Raw genomic sequence first — 21,395 nt, 5'->3', positions numbered from 1 at the left:
GGCTTTTGCAGGACATTGGAAAATTTTGGGGCTATTGCAGGACATTGGAAAATTTGGGGTTTTCATTTCCTTTCACCTCTTTTAATTGCAATTTCTTGCAAGAAATTGGAGTTTTGGGATTTGTTCTGCAATTTCTTGTTTAGACTGCAGTACATTGGGTCAGATTGCAAGACATTCAGTTACATTTGCAGGACATTGAGTCAGATTTGCAAACATTGGGTCACATTTGCAAAATTTCAGCAAAATTTGGGGCTTTTCTGAATTTGCCCTCTTTTTGGCCTATTTGCCCTCAATAAATTTGGGGCTTTTGCCAAATTTGCTGTTTTTTGCAGTGAACATTGCCTATCACAGTCACATTTGGGTCAAATCTGCATTTGCCCTTTGATTTGGGTCAGAAATTTGCAGATATTTGCTGTCATTTTTGGGACAGCCACCTTTTTGCAGTGACAGCCTTGAGGCTTTTGGATTTTCAGGTCTTTTACAGGTTATCACAGTTGCTATGGTTGGGAACAATCAAGATTTATTTGGAGTTCTTCGTGAAGATGATAAGTTGGATGGCACCAACTATCCGATGTGGTCTTATCTCATGAAACATATTCTTGTTGCAAAGCATTTGTGGAATATTGTTTCTGGGACTGATCTGAGGCCAGCCAATGCTACAATGGTTCCTTCTATTGCTGGTCCTTCTGCAGGTGGTACTCCTCCTGATGCCTTTTCCTCTAGCACTTGTGCAAGTAGTGATAGACAATGGGAGCAATTGCAAGTCTATGGGCTCTATGCTAGAGGACGAGTTTCTAAGTATTGTGTGGACCCCTTATGCATCACATTGCCTCGACTTATTGATCGAGAACATAGGTGAAATACAATGGGTTGATTCCATCTTTCGCACTGCACGAAGCATGGTAAAATTTGTGAAAAAGAGGCCAAAATTTTTGAGCATGTTTCGGGCCTATAGCAATCTTGAGCTACAGCAGCCTGCAACCACCAGATTTGCATATATGTTTATTGTGCTTGAGAGACTCCTGCAAGTTCGCAGGGAGTTGGTACGCACTGTGTACTCATATGAGTGGATGCAGTGGGATGAGAGAGGGAGCCCTAAGGCTCTTAAGAGATTTTATTCGTGTTGTCATGAGAGAGGACTGGTGGGTAGAGGTTGAGGATTTGATCAAAACTCTCAATCTGATCTACACAGTCTTGCGCATTACAAACATGGAGGGGAGCACTCTTGGTCTTTTATATGAGTACATGGAGAAGATTGGAGAGTCTCTCAACAAGCAACAAGTTTCAGCTACATGCATGATGCATCATGCAACATAGTATAGTGTGAGTGCTCTCTCAGGATAGCAATTCCGGTCAATGTGGCAAGAATTGGAGCACTTGGGCACTCTTCCATACAAAGAAGAGAAATAGGTTGAGTACCCCTCAGCACCAGTTCTGTAGCAACTCCAAAGATTTTTGGCGCAAGTTCCGTGAGCAAAAGTCACCCTTACCCCTCACTGACAAACATGCATGCTAGTGACGCATTTGACATTCAGCCCCCCCCCCCCCGTGGTAGACAACACCCTATCCCTAGAGCCTCTTTTGTGGAGCATCATCTTGACATGCGATTCCATACATGGGATGATGCGGATGGGAATGCTCATGTGGCTGAGGAGATTTATTGGGATGCTCAGCCAGCATTATATGCTATCTCCCCTTATACATTGATGGGTGCCAAGAGTGCTGAGACTATCAGATTAAAGGGTGAAATCAAGGGCAGGACTGTTCACATGTTTGTGGACAGTGGGAGCACTCATAGCTTCATCAACACCAAGACCTTGTAGAAGGTGGCTATAGAGATAGACCACGGTCTGAGAGCAGAGTGGCCAACGGACGGCATATGATCAGTAGACTGTGTTGCCACGGTGCGAGGATCAGGATCTCTGATAACTATGATTTTGCAGGAGATCTTTTTGCGTTGTCTTGGGATGTGATTGGATGAAATCTCTAGAAGAATTCAGCATGGGCTTGAATGCCTTAACACTCTGCTTTGCACATAGGGGTAAGCAAGTGGTATTACAGGGCATGACAGTCCCCGAAAATACAGGTCATTTTAATTGGCCAGAGAGCTCAAGAACGGGAATGTCATCTATGCCCTGAATGTGTCTGTAGCTAAGAAGGGAAGCATTCCCCTTGTGGATAACTCGGATATGCAGAAATTGCTCTCTATATTTGCTGATATGCATTTCCAATTGCCTCCCAAGAGGGACGTGGATCATGCCATTGTTTTGGAGCCTGGTAGTAAGCCCATAAACAAAGCCCCATACCATCTTTCTAAAGTTGAGCCGGAGGAAGTGGCAGTACAGATGCGGGAATTCCCTGATCTCTCATAGCACTTTCCTTTTGCCTCCCCAATGCTTCTAGTGAAGAAGAAAGATGGATCATACCGCATGTGCATTGATTACAGGGATCTCAACAATGCCACTATTAAGAACTGATTTCCAATCCCCAAGATTGATGACTTGTTGGATGACCTCAAGGGTGCTCAGTTTTTCACAAAGATAGATTTGAGGTCTGGCTACCATCAAATCAGGGTGAAAGGAGGAGGTGAGCACAAGACGGCCTTCTACACACAATGGAGCTTGTATGAATTCAAGGTTGCAAAATTTATGGGTCACTTTTAGCAAGAGAAATTTATAGCAAAGGTACTTTGCTCACACCTAGCGCTGCATACCATCCTCAGACAGATGGACAGTCAGAAAGGGTGAACAAATGGGCAGAGGAATACTTGAGGCACTTTTGTCACGATACTCAGAAGTGTTGGGATATATGGTTGGCACTTTCTGAATTTGCTACAACAGAAATAGGCATCTTTCTATTGGCATGAGCCCGTTTGAGGCAATGTACGGATGCAAGGTTGGAATGCCCTTTTCTCTTGCAGACATGGTTGTGAAAAAATAGCAAGCACGGAATGATTTGGAAAGGATGGATGCCCTTCTGCAGTTGGCTATGCAGGATGCCCAAGCCAAGCAGAAGAAGTATGCGGATGAATATACGAGATATCTGTCTTTCAAGTATCGAGTACTCCGCAACAGAGTAAACATTGAGTACCCCAGAAGATGGAAAGGGCTTCCAGAGGATGAACAGCCATGGCTGCCATAGAGTATTGTCCAGGAGTAACCCTATCTTTGACCAGGCTGATCAGCATCATTTCGATGTCCCAGCACCCTTGCGTAGCAGCGAGTACATGTAATTTTGAGGGCAAGATTCTATGGGAAGGGATGGCTGTAATGAAGGGGGGGAAAGGGCTATGTTAGTGGTTCTTTAGGTGGTAATTGGGGAGGGACTATATAAGTCCCATCCACCCCTCGTTTTGTATTTTTTATGTGACATCTAATCCTATCTTCTCTCCCTCCTTCCTCCTGCTTGCAGCCTCAACTCTCTCTCTCCCCAATCAATCTCTCTCAATCTCTCTTTCTCTCTCTCTCCACTCTTCCCACCTCTTCCTCTCTCTCTCTCCTACTCTTCTCCTTCCTTCTCTCCCTCATTCTTCCTCCCCCCCGCTCTTCTATCCTCTTCCTTTAATCTGCCCCTACCCCCTTTTCTATAGCATTCGTGCCAATTTCTTCCCTTTGTAACCCAAAAAAACTTATCACTTATCAGAATTTTTCCCTTTGATTTCATACGATTATGTTTGAAAATTGCAATCTAATGGTTATCTCCGGAATATTTTAAAATGAAATCTTCAATTATTATAAGGATATAGAGACGAAAAAACTCACCCAACTTTCTAGAGCTTTTATCCCTCGATTTGCCAAACTAGCAGCCTGTTGAGCTTGAACTTGCCTCTCAAGTTGCTCTCGATCATATTGTTCTCTACCATGTTGAATCCTTACCTAAAATGATAGGAATGTCGAGTTAGAAACAATCAATTATATTGCCACAATTCCTTGAAACTAAAGCCTAAGAAGCACAATTAAAGGCTTATGAACTGCTAAATGAATCTGAAAACATGCAAAAATTCATCACATAAAAGCATACATAATAGTGCATATTTTAAACTTAGTGATAGTCACCCATAAGGTTTTAACCCATCAACTCCACCATGGCTTGAGCCCGACCTCCATGGGAGTTACTGCTATCCTGCAATCCTCCATCTGAAACCTCTTCAGAAGCTCTCTGCAATATTTCTCCTGTGAAATGAAGATCCTGTCTTTGGCCTGCTTTACTTCTATCTAGATGAAGTAGTGTAATAACCCAAGGTCAATCATCTCAAACTCAAACATGAGTAGCTCCTTGACCTGAGAAATCTTCTTGACATGGTCACCTGTCAAGATAAGATCATCAACATAGAGGATGAGTACCAATCGCAACCCCTTCTCAATGAACAAGTAAAGGTTTGCCTCAGAAGGACTCCGACTTAGCCCTATCTTCTGAAAGAATACATCAATCCTTTGGTACCAAGCTCTTGGGGCCTGTTTCAGCCCGTATAACGCCTTCTTCAACCTACAGACCTTTAATGGGGACCCTGGATCTTGAAATCCCGGTGGTTGCTCCACATATACCTCCTCCTCCAGGGTTCCACTAAGGAATGCGGACTTCACGTCCATTTGAAAAATAGGCCACTGGAATTGGGCAGCAAGGGCAATCACTGTCCGGATAGTAACCATGCGAGCTATGGGAGCAAAAGTTTCATCAAAATCCATGCCTTCAGTTTGAGCAAAACCTTTGACCACTAACCTTGCTTTATACTTATCCAAGCTGCCATCTGATTTGTGTTTAAGTTTGTATACCCACTTAGTGCCGATGACTTTCCGTCGCGGAGGCCTGGCCACTAAGTCCCAGGTATTGTTCTTCAGGATAGCATCCATCTCTGCCTGCATGGCAGCCTACCATTCTGGATTGTCCTTCGCCTCCTCGAAGGTCCTTGGCTCTTCAAGCTGAGCCACCAATGCAAAATTCACCTATGGGGTCTTCTGAAGACGTTGGGACCGTCGCAATCCGGAACTGCTACTCTCAGGTATTTCGGTGACTCGAGAGTCTTCCAATGTCCGTAGGTACCTTCTCAGTGGGAGGAGGAACTGGAACTGCTTCTGGAACATCCAGCGCTTCCTCAGTACCTTGTGGAACATCAGCTTCCGATTTCTTCACCTCTTGAATGGTCAACCTGGGGCGGGGTGGGTTCGGGGGTTGAACAATCTCCTCCTCCTCTATCTGAGGCTCCTCCTAGGGTTCAGATTCCTTTTCTTCGAAGATGACATCCCGACTGATAAGGATCTGCTTCTTTACTAGGTCGAAGAGTCGATAGGCCTTGGATTCTTCGCTATACCCAACAAAGATACATTTTCTGCTCCGAGAATCAAGCTTGGTCCTTTCTTCCTTGTGCACATGCACCCATGCGTTAGAACCAAAAATGCGAAGATGAGTGATAGAGGGCTTCTTACCATAAAATGCCTCATATGGAGTCTTGTCCTTAACGGCCTTCGTCTGGGTCCTGTTGAGAATGTGTACGGCTGTATTGATAGCTTCACTCCAATAGGCTTTAGAAAGGTTCCTCCCTCGGAGCATAGCAAGCCATGTCTCCGTGGTGGTTCTATGCTTCCTCTCGACTACCCCGTTTTGCTGAGAAGTATGTGCTGTGGTGAGTTGTCGCTTGATCCCATGCTTGCGACAAAATGTGTTAAACTCATTTGAGGTGAATTCTCCCCCCTTGTCTATACAAAACGTCTTGACATCCACCCCTGTCTCCTTTTCAACTCTAGCCTTCCAGTCCTTGAACTTCTCGAAAGCTTGTGACTTTTTAGCCAAACAATACACCCAGGTCATTCTACTGAAATCATCCACAAAGAGAAATGAGTACCTGGATCCTGCCCATGATGCTGTAGACATTGGGCCACAAATGTCGGCATGAACCAACTCAAGTGGTTTGCTGGCCCGAAACGAGGCCTCTTGTGGGAACTTGTCCCTGTGCTGCTTGCCTTCTAGACAAGCCCTACAGACACCAGCATTGCCTGTAATAGGTGGAAGTCCATCCACCATCTTCAATTTTGACATTTCAGCCAAGGTTCCATAGCTGACGGCACTGAAGCGCTCATGCCAAAGCTTGGACTTTCCGTTGTCTTCATGAACCAACATTGCACTGAGGCGGTACAGTCCATTTTCTTTAACTCCTTGGGCCACCATCTATCCATTTGCTTTGGATGTCACGATGACCTTGCCGTCTTCAAAGAGAACTGACATGTTGTTCTTGTCCATCTGACTTACAAATAGTAAGTTCTTGCAAAGGTTGGGTACATAAAGTACTCTAGAGATATCCTTCTCCTCACCTGCGGTCGTAATGAAAGGAATGCTACCAATGCCCTTCATAGGACATGTCCGGCTATCCCCGACAGAAACTTTGGAATCCGGGTGTATACTTTCCATGGTTTTGAACCAAGTCTTTCTGTTAGACATGTGCTTTGAAGCACCGCTGTCAACATACCAACCCTCTTTTCCTTCACTGACTACATACGCTGAACAATGTTCACCGATTAAAAACAACTGCCCAGTCGTCACATTGGCTGAATCATTCTTAGGCTCTTCTTTGTTCCTAGCTTCTCTCTTCCGCTTCTGATCTGCCTTCTTCTTTCGGCATTCTTTGGCGGAGTGGCCAAGCTTTTCACAGTAAAAGCACTTCATTTTCTTCTTTCGGTCAGCGTCCTCTGACTTCTTGAACTCATTTGGCTTGCCTTTTCTTAGCTCGTCTTTGGCCACTAATGCCTTCTCATCGGTTTGCATAAAGAGTTTCTCTCGAGCCTCCTCCTGAAGCAGAAGTGAGCCAAGCTCCTCAAAAGTGATTGGCTTAGTCCGTTGACCCGCAGTGACCGTAGTCACAAAACTTTTGAAACTCTGTGGCAACTTGTGGAGTGTGAGCAACGCCAATTGACTCGAGTCCACCTTCTGACCAACCGCTGCGAGCTAGTCCCGCACGACTTTCACCTTTGTCAGATGGTCATGCACACTATCACCCACATTCATATCAAGATTATAAAGTTGATGCTGAAGAGTAATGATACGGGCTGTATTATCGGTTTCATACAGCTCCTTCAGTATGGCCCACGCCTCTGAAGACATCTCTGCCAACTAGATATGAGGAATCACAGCATCCGCTGTCGTGCCAATTAGCATTTCTAAGGCTTGAGCATCCCTCTCCTCCCATGCACTGAGTTCATCCGCATCTACTTCAAATAAAACATCACCTCTTTTGTCCACAATGTCCTCCGGCTTCATCTCAGTACCAATCACTATCTTCCATAGCTTCCGTGCCACCAGATGGCTTCGGATCTTGACTTTCCAAATTGGATAGTTCGTCCCATCGAGCTTTCCAGCTTCACCAAAATTGGGAATGAATGAAGAAGGAAGATGACTGGAGGAGGAGGAAGGACGAGCGATGGGTGTAGAGGCTTCTGAACGCTGATCCATCTCGGTGAATAGCAAACTGAAAAACTGAAGCAAAAAGGATGTACTGACCTCCCGTGCTAGCCTGAGCTGAAAACAAGATCGCCTTTCTGCCAAGGGACTCCTTCCTTCAGAGAGTACTTCGATGATGAAGAGTTGAGAGCCTATGGATCTGATACCATGTTAGAAAATAAAAGGGAATGAATCACTCAAACCTCCACCCAAGATCTCTCCAACTCTTACACACACTCAACTCAGATAGATGATCACAGATGCAACAAACACTCACTCAGAAATAAATATGACGGAAAGAGAGAGAGAGAGAGAGTATATTCATCCACCCGATGGTGGGCAGAAAAATAGCTCCAAGGGAGCAGTACAAAACATAGCAAAATGCTGGAGAATATTGATGGACTCTCTCTCTCACCAACTGCTCCAGATCTGAGTGCTGAACACAGCCTTGGAGAGGAGCTTTCAGTCTTGCACTGGATGCTGGAACCAATGGAGGAGTGGGCCTTTTATAGGCGCTGCCCAGGCCCCTTCAGTTGACCGACCAGCAGGGTCGGTACCCTGTCTGGTGGCCGACCACATGGGCCCTAGAAAACCGACCAGGGTTGGCCCTGGTCGGTGGCCCTGGTTTGGCCGACTTGGCCAGCCACAGGCCCCTATTTAAGGGTGCCCTGGGCGGCCAGTCAATGCTGCTCCTGGTGCCTCTATGTGAGGCCTAGAGCCCCTTTATTCCTGCTGTTGCAGACTGCAACCAGCCCGTGTGCTGGTTGCCTATGATGCCAGCCTGAGTCTCTCTCTCCCCAGCCCTCCTACCTCTCACTGCCCCTTGTCCCCTCAAATCGGGGGCTCACAGGTGGGCACAGTGAGTTTCTAACACTAATGCCCATCGCGTCTTTAAGGTCCTTGGGCTTCACCTCGACACCCTAGTGCAGCTTGTATGGCACCAGCACCGGCACACTAGCAACGGACTATCTCAATCTATGAGAGTGACCATGTCATGCGAATATGCAAAGTCAAATATCAAGCTCTTATGGTTAGTTGTTTCTTTATGAGAAAGGTAAGTAAGAAAAGGCCCAATGGGAAACAGTAACTTGACGTAAAGTTTTAAGTAACACAGCGAGCAAGAGCAAGCAGTGCTTGCTATCCAAAGTAAATATCTGCAGCAAGTGGTGGAAGCAATCCCACAAGTCTCTTCACATGACACACACGATCATTGGGCATTGAAAGGTAGCTTCAGTTTTCTGGGTTTTTATGCAGCAGTAAGTTATCCATTTCAGTAAAGGAAGGAATTCAAGATTGCATCAACCAAACACCTACCCATCCCTGACTTTGGGGAGGGTAATAATAAATGAATAAATAAATCTTACATATACATATACATACATGTGTGTGTGTGCGCGCGCGCTGCACTTTTGTCCTCTCCTCAGGCTGATGCTTCATCCCAAGGTAGAGGCCCGGACATTGAGGTGGAAATGCAGACGTAGACAGCCCGTTAGTTGCTGTACATACCTGTCCCATAACTATAAATATGCTTGATCATCTGAAGTGTGTTACTCTCAATGTACAAGGAATGTGTGATGGTCGCAAATGGAAACTGGTCTGGATATATTTCAAGCAATTGCAGCCTGATATAGGTGCTCTGCAAGAGCATAATCAGCATATGTATGCTGATCGAATAGGCCATTTTGCTGGTTATGATATCTTCTATGCTGGAGAGCACTCCTTTTCTAGTGTGGCTTTTTGGGTAAAGCACGACCTTCAACCTGTTGTGGCTCTCAATGATCGCCATGGTAGATGGATTATTGTTCAATGCCTTGTTCAAGGGAAAATTTTTGAATTTGCATCGGTTTATGCCCCCCAATCTTCTCGTGATAGAGCTTTGATCTGGGCTGCCATGCATAGCTATCCATGGCGACAACATGCCTTCATTTGTGGTGACTTTAATAATGCCTTTCAATCAGGTGACAACACCTCAGGCCACACTCATATGTTGGCTTCTGAAACACAGGCATGGTCTGACTTTTTGCTTCAGTTGCACCTGGTTGATCTCTGGAAGGAATTACAGCCCATGTTTCCGGGCTACACCTTTCAGCATAATGCTCAATCCTCTTATCGGGCACGCTTGGACAGATGGTATCAGGTTGATCCACAGCATTGTGATGCCTTTACTTGTCAAATTTGGGTTGATCATACTTTCACACATTTGGATCATGCTCCTCTTTGGTTGAGGCTTTCCTTACATGAATTTCCCACTGACAAATTGCCTTGCCGAAGGCTTTTGCTGATTAATAATAGTTACCTGGAGCATGCTGACTTTAAAGCCTTGGTCTCTGATGCTATTCAGTCTCTCTCTTGTCAGATACACATTGGTTTGGATTATGCCTGGCAGGCTTTTGTTGCTCGGATGCAAGCAGTTATTCAGGATTATGGCAAATCCTATATGCAAGCCACAAGGGAGACTGTAGCACATGCCAAATTTACTTGTCAGATTTTGACTAAGCTTGCTCATCTTTGCCCTTTGTCTTCAAAGGAAAGCATGCTCTTATGTCAGGCTCAATTCTCTCTTCAATCCAATGATCGCAGAAAGCTTGCTAAATGGGAAACCTGATCCAGACAACGGGCTTTTTTGGATAAAGGCTGCTCTTCCAAGCAATTCTTTAAGAGTTTACACTACAAAAGACAGGCTGCCAATAACTGTCGGATCAGGATGCCTGATGGTTCTTGGTCAACATCTCGTTCAGAGCTTGCTGATTTATGTGTGCAGCACTTCTCCACTCATTTTGGGCATGTGGATACTGTTTCTCCTCGGGTCGTGTCTGCACGTCAGCTTCTTTTGCAACATGTTCATCCAATTATGTCTGATGATCAGGCTTTGGAACTTGAACATCCCTTCATTGATTGAAAGGGAATTGTCTGATGCACTGAGATCCTGTGGCAGATGGAAATCTCCAAGATGGGATGGTCTCACTGTTGAATTCTTTCTTGCATTCTGGAATCTTCTTAAATTCACCTTGCTGCAAATGGTAAATACAGCATGGCAAAATCAACAGATGCCTGTGTCATGGAAAAAGGATCTTCTCAAGCTGATTCCAAAGAAGCAGCTATGTGATTCACTTGCTGATTGGAGGCCAATAACGCTCATGCCAGTCATTTACAAGATCATTGCCAAAATGATGGTTGATTGGATTGAAGGTTATTTGCATGATGGGTTGCATCCCTCCCAATATGGCTTTGTTCCACGTCGCCATATCACAGATAACATTGCCAATGATTATATTGGGATTGAATATGCCAAATACACGCAGCAGGATGTTCTACTCTTGCAAGTAAATATTGCAAAAGCCTTTGACACAGTTCAATGGGATTTCATCTCGCAAACTATGCGAGCTTTGGGGTCTGGACCAAAAATGCAGCAGGTTATTTACTGGCTTTACAAAGATAGCAATGCGGCTTGCATTCTTTCTGGCGATATCTCTGATGAGTGGACTCTTCGTTATTCGGTCCGCCAAGGATGCCCTCTCAGTGCTTTACTGTATGCCATTGCTACTCATCCTATGCTGCAATATATTGATCATCTTGTGGCTACAAGATCACGTCATGGCTTGGAATTGGATGCTAATCGCAGCATGGTTGCTCAAGCTTATGCTGATGATTCTTTCTTTACCCCGAAGAATACGTCCCATGATCTTGGTGCCTTGATGCAGGCCCTCTCTGTTTATGGTTTGGCAGCTGGTCTTCGTGTTAATTTTCAGAAGTCTAAGCTGCTCCCTTTGCATTCCAAAGATTAGCATAGTCTATTATGGCCCCGGGATATCATTCCACCCACTCAGTTTGTTCGTCATCTTGGTTACCCTTTGGGGTGGGAACTCACTCGTCGACAACAAACTGATTGGGTTTTGGCTAAGCTTCGAAAAAAGCTTAAGTATTGGAAACTGGCAACCTGGCCTTTGCACGTTCGTCTTCAAATTGTGCAGTCCACCCTTGTGGCATGTATTCAATTTTACTTGCCATTGATCATGTTCACTAAGGCAAATCTTACATCTTTCATGTCTCTCTTTATGGAAATCTTCTGGCGATCCAAACATGGCAGAAAAAGTCTCAAGCTGCTTTCGATGCATCACATTTGTTCTCCCAAGATGCATGGTGGATTGCACATCACGGATATTCATGTGCATATTCTTGCCTACAGGGGGAAAATGTTGTTGCAATTTCTGCAAGGTGATCAGCCTTGGGCTCTTATGATTAGGACTCTGGTCACTCATATCAGTATTTATGTGTTTGGTCATTGGCAACTTGATCAATGGGATTTCTTTTTTGGCTGCACTGATGGCACTTTGCCTGGCTGCCCTTTTGTCTCCCGCTTGCTTCTTGACTAAAAGCATGTTCTCTCTCATCTGGAATGGAATGGACGGCAATCTTTGCTTGGGAATTCTTTGAGAGCTGAAAGCATTCAATGGTCGAAAGTCTTTCAGCCTCCCTTGGCTTTACAGGAACCTGACGTTCCTACTTTGTCTCGTTTAAAGGCATCACCTCGATTGCTAATGTTATAGATGATGCTGGTACTGTGCTTCCCTTTTCTCTAGCAGCCACTACATATGCATTGGGCTCTCATTATCGTCCTTTGTGGCGACAAATTACTTCTATGCTTTCGCCTTTTGTTCCGATTCCTCCTTTGGAACTCCAGGACCGCCAGCTGGAAGATTGGACTTTGACTTCTCCAGGGTCCTCTTCTCATCCTTTGAGGCTATCTAAGATTACTGTACCTACATTGTATAAAATCCTTTCGCCTCAACCTTGGCTTTCAGAGAGAGGTGATTTTGTTTGGCGAATGCATCGTCCAGCCAAGTGGTGGAGGAAAAGATTATAGCAACTTTGGGCCTATAAAGTACCGCTTCGGCAACAGGTTTTCTTTTGGCAAGTTCTTTTGGGAGTGTTTCCATCTGGACAACTATTAGCTCATCGACACATTGCTCTTGCACTTTGCCACAGATGTTATGCTTCTTCAGAGACTGTGCCTCACTTGTTTTGGCATTGCTCTCGTGAGGTTTTTAATCTGCTTCGACAACGCCTGCGAGCGAAATTCCCATCTGTTCCGTTTGGGAAGTTCTTCTGGCTATTTGGGTTTCATCCATCCAAACCGGAGTTTCATCTTTTCTTCATTTGGGTTCGTTACTGGGCACTATGGACTTTATGGACATATAGGAATTGTAAAGTCTTTGGTGATCCTACTTTCTCTCTGTTTAGCTTTTTTAGGCGTTCTCTGCAGCAATCTTTCTTTGATTGCTTGCAGACCCGCTGCATAGATCATGAGGTCTTTTTCGCATATACTGAAATTTTCAGTTGATGTAATTGTAGCACCTTGTTTTGAGGTTGCTACTCATATAATATAATCAATCAAAGATTTCACCCCAAAAAAAAAAAAGTGTGTGTGTGTGTGTGTGTGTGTGTCAGCACGCACGTATGCATGTATACATGGATACATATATCCATACATACATACATATGTATGTATGTATGTATGTATGTATGTATGTATGTATACACACACATATACACATATTAGAACTTGCATGTCTCAGACTCACGTCTGAAAATAGTGTGTCAAACTGAAAAATAAATAGTGCCAAGTAATAAATAGATAGTAGATTCATGACTCACGACTCATCCTCATCAAATCTAAAATCGTCTTCTATGATACTATCGCCCTCACTATCATATTATGGCTTACTACAGCCACATCAAAGTCCTGCTATACTCTGAGTCTGATGCTCGAATCGCATGTCCTCAGTGTAGACCTTGGAAAATATGCATCTTTATCTGCAAGTAATGTGGTCTTATTTAACACATCTCGAGACTTGAACAATGAATGCAACATCTTTGCACGCCATGGATAGGCCTTTGCATTCACATCCATCTAATCTCAATTTATTTGTGCAGCCAACATTGTCAATTCAATATTGACAAGTCACAATGTCGCAATTATGTAAGATCCAAGAATTCTCAATTACTAGTAAAGACATATTACGATTTACATTGTATAAATTAGTACCAGTAGTTTATAATATAAGGCAAAATCATGAAACGCTTAACTCAAAGGTGCCAGCGCTTCGCATGCTTCTAGGGAGGCTCGGAACTAATCCATAAAGTGTGTAACAAGACTAATATATGCTCCCCTCCATATCAGCTATACGCAAGACAGGATGAAAGGCTTTCACTAAGGCTTGCATATCACTCCAACATATATGGTCCAAGCACATCCTTTGAGCTGCCATGCTCTCTGGCCGAGGAGAGTCATTCCACTCCAAATACATCTCTAACACAAGTGTCTATGGCAAGAAGACTCTCCCATATCATGTGCATATACGCGAAGCATGTCTTGGACGGCCGAATGATATCAAAAGTGTTATGCTCTCTGGAAATAGCCAATGCCTTCCGCTTCTTCTTAAAGGAGGATGTAATGGTACTAGTATCTTGCATGACAGTAGCAATCCACAGAAGCTTTCCAATGTCCTCCATGAGGAGGTCCAGGCGCAATGTGAGGCACAAGATGTCCATACAATGGATGGAACCTCTTGCTCAACAAGCTCTCCCATCCTCAACCCATTCTCAGGACCCGTGGATGTGCTGAAAGATAACCTCTCCTGTAGTGCTTCTCATCCAAGTTCTCTAGACCTTTCATTGCCCTTTTGAGAGCTTCCTCCTTATAGCATCCAACAAGCATAAATGTGTCACATGAAACATTTTAAATGATAAAAAGACAATACAGTAACCGCTCTGTCATCCTCTACCATACGAATGTAATAGCATAACTAGACCACCATTGTGTACTATCATCTCCACCTCGATCTTCACGACAACACAAGGATGGAAAACCTAGTAAAGGCATCCATACAGATAAGCATGTAGCCAAAACTGGCGGCCACACATTCCTAAGACGACCCCAGAGTTATGCAAGCAGTTTGCCCCCAGCCAGGCTGTCCTTTTACGACAGCAAGACAGCTGACCTAAAGTCTGCCTATAGGGGCAGCAAGGTCAGCCTAGAAAAGGGGGACCGAGGCTAGATAATGAGGGCCACTTCTCCCCATTGATAATCTTAAGCAAGCAAGCCTTCCGCGTTGTACTAGCCTGCAGTCTTCAGCCATAAGCTGTGAAGATTCATGTGGGAAACCCCTAGCTTGGAGCAGTCCACCAGATTTGTGGAGTACTTCAGCCTTATACTGCCTCTATGAATGGATGTTTATGCCATGTTTATTCATGACTAGTGAGCATGTGCAGATTCTATATCTCAAGATTATGCATGTTAACCTTCATCACAACTGCCTTTTAGATATCTATCTACTGTCCATAAGTATTTGAGCCCACTAGCCTCTCCGGCCATTGAGTTCAAAATGCGAAGTAAACATACCGTTCAGTCTAGTGATGCATATACACTTGAAAAAGTAAATTGTAGTAACATGTCATAAGTCAGATAATTTAGATCAGCTTTATCTGTAGGGCAGCCTCTGCATGGCTGCCACGCGTCCAAAGAAGCGCCGAGTACGGGGGGTCCCACTCCCCCGCCTCCTAGCCACGCATATCTCCCCACATCCCAAAAAGAACCAGCTGGGATTATGGGGAAAGTCTCAAACCCTTCTTTATATCCCAAGATTCCTGTGATTATCCCATGCTTATGGGATTTCTTTTACCCTACATATCCACGTGTCACCTGCGCGTGCCAAGGGCCACTTAGACCCCTTTCTTTTATTTGTCCATGGTACCATAAGGAGTTTAGGACCACACTAAGGGCCCTTATTCCAACATTATCAAGCTACTTACTCTCAAAGGCCACTAAGTTCTCTCTAAAACAGCATCTACCGTGACCTGGGTGCCAATATGAACCTCATTTGTTATTTTTGAAACTGGAAGTCCAAGACAGTGGTACATTACCACTATGGATGCACTCCAGAAATCATGATTCACTCAAACGCCATGGAAACAAGGTGCATAATGCATCGAGCGAAGATGTAAATTTAAAGCCAATAGAAGGTAAAAAAACAAAAAGGGAGAAAATACTCATCTCCCAGCTTAGAAATAATGCATACAGTCGTGGCAGATGAAAAAAATATAGCAACAGGCAGAAAAGGGAAGGGGGGGGGAGCGAGGAGAGAGAGAGAGAGAGAGAGAGAAAGAGAGAGAGAGAGAGAGAGAGAGTATGTTATAGTCTGCAGAAAACCAAAGACTAAAAAAAAAAGATACTAGAGAAAAACTGAAGAGTGAAGCCACTAAATTAAGCATCCACTCCCAAAGCCTACTTACTTAGATCAGTTATAGACTGAGAGTCTTCAGGTTTCGATTTGAACTCCCTTGCCTTCAGAGTAAACAGCCCACTTACCCTCCTTTCTAGCTGCATTCACCTTTGCTAACTCTGTGGCCTTTTGCCTGAGTTGGAATATAGTGAGTTTTCCTGCTATCTACACTGTCTGAGAATATGAACTCAACTAGCTCTTGTTTGCAAGAGTGAGTATTGCAGGACTACCATCTAAATGGATTCTAATCAAGTCATCCTCTGGCCTCTCAATGCTTCGTGTTGATGTCTTTATCTCTTCATAGCTTTCATCGAATATCGCTTCCGCTTGATACCAATCCTTAGGTAGTCCCCCTACCCTGATTTCAATGCATTAGCTTCTCTTTCTTTGTCCTCTTTGATTACTAAATCAACTTGTTCTTTTAGAGGGGGCTTTAAATATAGTCGACTATTGGCACCTAGGAATCAAGAATGCCTTCAATTTTTCTCAGTACCATCCTTACCGCACGAAAGAGGTCCAAAGATTCTTCTATTTTTAATTAGAGGTCGAGAATGTTGCAAGATCTTTGGTACATGTAGCCCAGACCCAATGTCAAAAACATGTCCTAAATAGATTTGTAGAATTATTTTCAGGTATGATCCTGAACTGATGCTACCCAGTGCAGAATTTACAGTTTGTTCATGGGAACTGATAAACCATCCATATGTGGAGGGGGTAATACCAGCAAATGATAAACATGGTGACCTGGTTCTGTCCACGACATAATCAATGCTAAGCGCAATGACTGTTGGTTTTTTAGAAACAACACAACAGCTTCCCAGGAATGACATGCTAGATTTAAAGAGGACTTTTTTACATGACTGCACCATCTGCACCTAAATTTATGTGCCACATTGCTTCCCAGTGTAGAAGGTCGCCCACGACACATTCAAGATGTCACACCAATATAACCTTAAAATGCCTCTTTTGGCACGAGACCAACTAGAAGTTCCTTAGGAAATATACATGATCACTGACCTATATTATCTCATAAGTTGTTCGCATAATGTACTGGTGTCAGCTATACCTTATTTCAAGAACAATTAGTACATCTTCAAACCAGTCCAATTTAGAGCTATACATTATTTCAATAGCAATAAGTACGTCTTCAAATCATACAATTCAGAGCCACATGTCTGTTTTCTTTGCACAGACAAGAAGGTATGGTGACAACATCAGTCACAAGGAGATAAGTCACCCCAAACAGTCACACAGCTATACAGAAACTGTACTCTTTCATATAGTCTGAGATTGTAAGCTTCATGAAATCTAATATAGGTGAATGGAATCTACATGGACAATTTCATACGAGCTCTTGGGGTGCATACATGCTCCAAATGACAATGTGTTATTGCATCTGTCTAAAAACAGTAAATCAGACTCTTTACATGTGTGAGTTCCTGAATTACTGTCAGCAACCAACCAAAAGCAAATGATAAGATGCTACCAGTGTGGCCTTTTCTGCTGCCACGGAAATATCATCTTTTGGCAGGCACAAAAATTAGGCAAATTCATTGAAACCCAAGTTTTAGCCTATTTAAAGCAAAAATCAACCCATGAGTCCATACACTCGCTCCAAACCTCAATAGGCTGAGATGAGTTCATCTGTCCTACATTATCTCATCAAAATGCTTCCACTCTTAATTCCATCACCATCCTCCTAATCAACCATTAATACTGTGGTATAAGATCCGTACACCAACTAGGAGGACTTGCTAAGCTTCTTTACAGAACTGTGCATCTTGCTTCTTTACTCAGACATGGGGTTTCGTTGTGTTGAACTTCTGACATCTTTGAATTTGACACTTAGTGATGGTAGGGGGTGTACCTGGTGTGTACACCAGGTGTAACGTTCATAAGCCTATGTTTCCAATGCTATTTGGAGAGTTAGAGGGATGATCCAAGGCGTCAATGCCTGCATAGAATAAGGAGACGGACCATGTGAAACACAGCAAAGCCCATTACAGCCTGGAAGGATAGCTTCAGTTGGAGGATGGTACGGTAATTGAAGCAAGAAATGGCCGCTCATGCCGGTGCTTCAAGTGTGTTTTGAAGAAAATAAGAACACAAATGCATACAGTCGCAAGTGGAAATCAGGCTATGAAAAACTGTTTTGAAAAATTCCAGAATCAACTCAAAAACAGAGACGACTTGTTAGCTCATAACAGAAGAGTGAAACCTCCGCAAGTAAGAGCTTGTAGATTCATTCTTGAGATTTTCATAATGAATGAAAATCAATTACAGGTACTAACTACAATGGCGTAGACCCTTATACAGCTCCTACAAGTTGTATGCAGGATAACTGATTCTCAAGCCACTAGAGTTAAATTATACTCTGCAAAATCTGATCAATATCTGGTGGGAGCTATCTACTCTCTGTGCTCTGTCTATCGACAAAGTAGGACTAAGAAATTCAGCCTCCAAGGTCCTTCTACCTGTATAAGCTCTCTAAGAAATCTGTGTATTTTCCAGCCACTACATAATTTTGAGGAACAACAACATAGCCATCCATAATTGACCTATGCCTACATCTGGCCATGAACAATATCTCAACTTCACATTACAGCCTACAATATTAAACGCATGCAGTTCAAAGTTGAATTCACACTTCCTATTCTTACTTTTCATCCAACTCACAATTTCTCGTACAAACTGGTGACTTAGATCTATCCTCTTCTTCCGTTGCTGAGTAGAAGGTTGAATATGAACAGGGCTGCTGGCACAGTTTGCACTGCAACTATTGTTTGCATCCTCAAAAGCAGGCTGGCCCTCAGTCTCACATAGCTTCTGTCCACTTGCAGCAGTGCTATCCATACTGCTGCCTCCACTTTTGTCATAACTTAATACCTGACAGAGTTGCTGCTCACTGCTTGCAGCGCAGCTTCCTGGTTGCAACTGTTGCTTCTCTAAGCCATCTGGAATCTGGGATTTATCGGCGCTTAAAGGAGCCAGCAGAGAGTTGCCGTAGGATGCGCCTGCTGTAGGATGTTCCGCTATACAATCATCCTCTTCTCCTAACATGGCTGCTTCTTGCTTCACAGTCAGACAGGGAATCTCATCAATGAACGTGTCACATTCTTCTCTATTCTGGAACTCCTGTAAAATAATGGCCTGACCACTTGTGTTTTGAGCAGAGTGACTGAGATGTGAGTCCTCACCTGTCTCTGCACTGTTTTCAACATTAGCAACCACTTCCGAAGTATTAAACACGGTCTCTTTTTCTGATACCCCTTCCATTTCTGAATGGAGTAGCTTTTGGGAAGCCTCCTTCACAACTGTATAACCACCTGACGGGTCGTCAGAGGTCCCAAAGTCAATTCCAAAGCGTGTTTTTTCAATGCATGCAACGTTACAAGCTTCTACCCCCTTAGTAGAATGGCCGTCTTCGTCAGTTTCCATATGAACTCCTGACACCACAGGATCACTGATTTCATTGATCTTGCATTCGTTGCTCTTACCATTCCTCCCATCATCCTCAGTCCTAATCACTGCATCTGCGACTTCAGAAGGCAAGCTGCTGGATTCTAAAGAGACCTCTCCATCAGAAATCTCTGCAACATCTGCATCCTGTTCAGGGAGGAATTGAGCGGTCTTTGCACTCTCCGTCAACTTTGCAGAATGAACACTATTAGTTTCGGTGGCCTCAAATTCAATTCCAGACTCCTCTATTTCGCAACATGCAACATTAGAAACGTCGTCAAAGGTCAAAACAGAGCAAGCGTCTTTCTCAGCTTCCGGACAGACTCCTGATACCAAAGTTCCACCCATTGTCCTGACAACGCCTTCCTCATCATCGGTCCCCTCCTTCATTTGACAAGTTAGGCTGATGTTCTCTGATAAAGAAACCTCGCCTTCATGACTGGAGGATTCTTCCTTGGTTTTTGAGTCCGTATGGCTATCTGGAGTATGTGAATCCTCTCGTGAAAGTTTAGAAGCATTGTCCAGGACCTCTTTCCATCCTTCATCATTGACTTTGCATGTCTCTTGCTCGGCTTTCCAACCTGCATTATCATCTTTTGAGACAAAATCGAAACTTTCTTCTGTCCCTTCAACGTGATGGTTGCGTTGTTCATCATGGATAAGGGCTGTAGTTTCCAATGCCACAACAGCTGTTGGCACCACGATCCCGTCCTGCGTGAAAGTCCGTAACCCTGGTTCTTCAGCATGGGCTAAAGCGCTGCACTCTGCGTCGGGGGCATCAATCTCTTCATCCGCAGTGGCAATTCTTAATCCACTAGTCTCCGGGGCTGCGTTCTTGGCATCTTGATCGATTTCTGTTTTCGAAACCAGAACATGCTCTTCACTGACGGGGACCACTTCACCTGAAATCTTAGCTTTGTCACCTTCAACGGGGCACCCTGCTCCCTTCGAGAGACCACCCTGTAGATAACAAGGCGGGGAAATTGCCGGTGTGACCGTGACTACATCCGTGGAAATGGAGGTTTCCCTTACTCCGTGATGCTGCATGCTAGCCACGTTGTCTCCATCTTCCTGGTCATTCTTCTTGGTGCCAAGCTCGACTTCATGCGCCATAACGAGCTTCTCAATTCCCTCAAATTCACTGCCAGACATCTCAGCACTATCAGCTTCCATCTTTACAGGCTAAAATCAGATCCACCCGACATGGATGCTTCCAGTGGCCGCGGGCTCAAACAATCCGATTCTATGGAAGTGAATACACAATCACATTCAGGACGCATCGGATTTGCGGTTCCCTGGCGAATCACTCCACCCCCTTTATAAGGCCTAAGTTTGGGATTTTGGCGCGCCAGCTTCTCCCAATTACAAGCACGAGGCAACTGGATGAGTTTACCGCCTAGAGTCATCTCTCTCCGAGATATCCTGAGTCTCCAGACCTGGGAAGCTGCTGGCAAAGGGCGTAATCCCAAATATAGGTGCAGGTCGAAACAAAAATCACAAGATGGCATGAAATGTTGAAACAGAGAGCGACTTACGACGCCAAAATCGAGAGAATGATCGGAGCAAGAGCAGAAATCGATGGCGAGAGACGTGATTGATTGGCGGTGGAGCAGGCTGATCAAGATCCTCGAACGACGGACTGGAAAAGACTGAGAAAGGGCAACAAATTCAAACGACAACCAAGTTTGCAGAAAATTGTCTCCCGGCGACCTTTACTCCTCGGAACGTCTCCTTGATGGCTTTCCCACTAGGAATGGTCCACTCAGGATCCTACCACGCTTTTCGCGCCACAACATGCCCAAGCTCTTGCTCCAGTTGCGCCTCGAGGTTCAAGTGTTCTTGAAACTTGGACTCAAAGGCAAACGTTCGTAGGTGTTAATCCCATAGGCATCCTTAGAGGACCTCCCTGCATTGGTTCTACTGCTACAATCTTTAGTAGGCTGCTGCCCAGCCAGCATTTCCAGAAATGCAACCCCGTGAAGGTTTGAAGGTCTTCTTTAATGCAACTTAATGCAGGTTGCAGGCTGTCACATAGCCAGTAGACTTTTTGGGCCAATGAGGAGACAAGGCTGGACCAGAATCCTGAAATTTCAAGATGCTGATGAGCTGGAGCTGCAATGCCAACCTAGCATTCTCACCCAGCCTTAGCCCGCCATGGGGCTATGAGACTTGTGCGTTAGTGGGGCTAAGATAGCCACACTAGCATGTGCGGGGAAGCACTCTTAG

At 44.4% G+C, this 21,395-nt stretch overlaps 1 protein-coding gene across 3 annotated transcripts in view; it reads right to left on the bottom strand.

Annotated features, from left to right (window-relative positions):
* Positions 1-20,877, bottom strand: part of LOC147903464 (uncharacterized) — a 42,794-nt gene extending 21,917 nt beyond the window's left edge. For 2 of the 3 annotated variants that reach the window (XR_015543712.1, XM_087399110.1), the window contains exons 1-3: positions 20,705-20,877; positions 18,387-20,613; positions 3,762-3,875 (exon numbers count right to left, since the gene is read on the bottom strand). Coding sequence is in view for 2 of the 3 variants with exons in the window: in XM_087399110.1 (XP_087255236.1) it covers positions 3,762-3,875; positions 18,387-20,342 (2,070 nt within the window). In the remaining variant the exon portion in view is untranslated. The remainder of the gene's footprint in view (positions 1-3,761; positions 3,876-18,386; positions 20,614-20,704) is intronic. The other variant, XM_087399120.1, reaches the window with a different exon arrangement.
* Positions 20,878-21,395: the final 518 nt, after the last annotated feature.

The sequence above is a fragment of the Dipteris shenzhenensis genome, chromosome 3 (assembly GCF_047967505.1).
Source record: "Dipteris shenzhenensis isolate YYH24624 ecotype China chromosome 3, Dip_SZ_1.0, whole genome shotgun sequence".
NCBI classification, from domain to species: Eukaryota; Viridiplantae; Streptophyta; class Polypodiopsida; order Gleicheniales; family Dipteridaceae; genus Dipteris; species Dipteris shenzhenensis.
The sequence above is the reverse complement of the archived record's forward strand: the minus strand, read 5'-3'. Positions and strand labels throughout refer to the sequence as shown.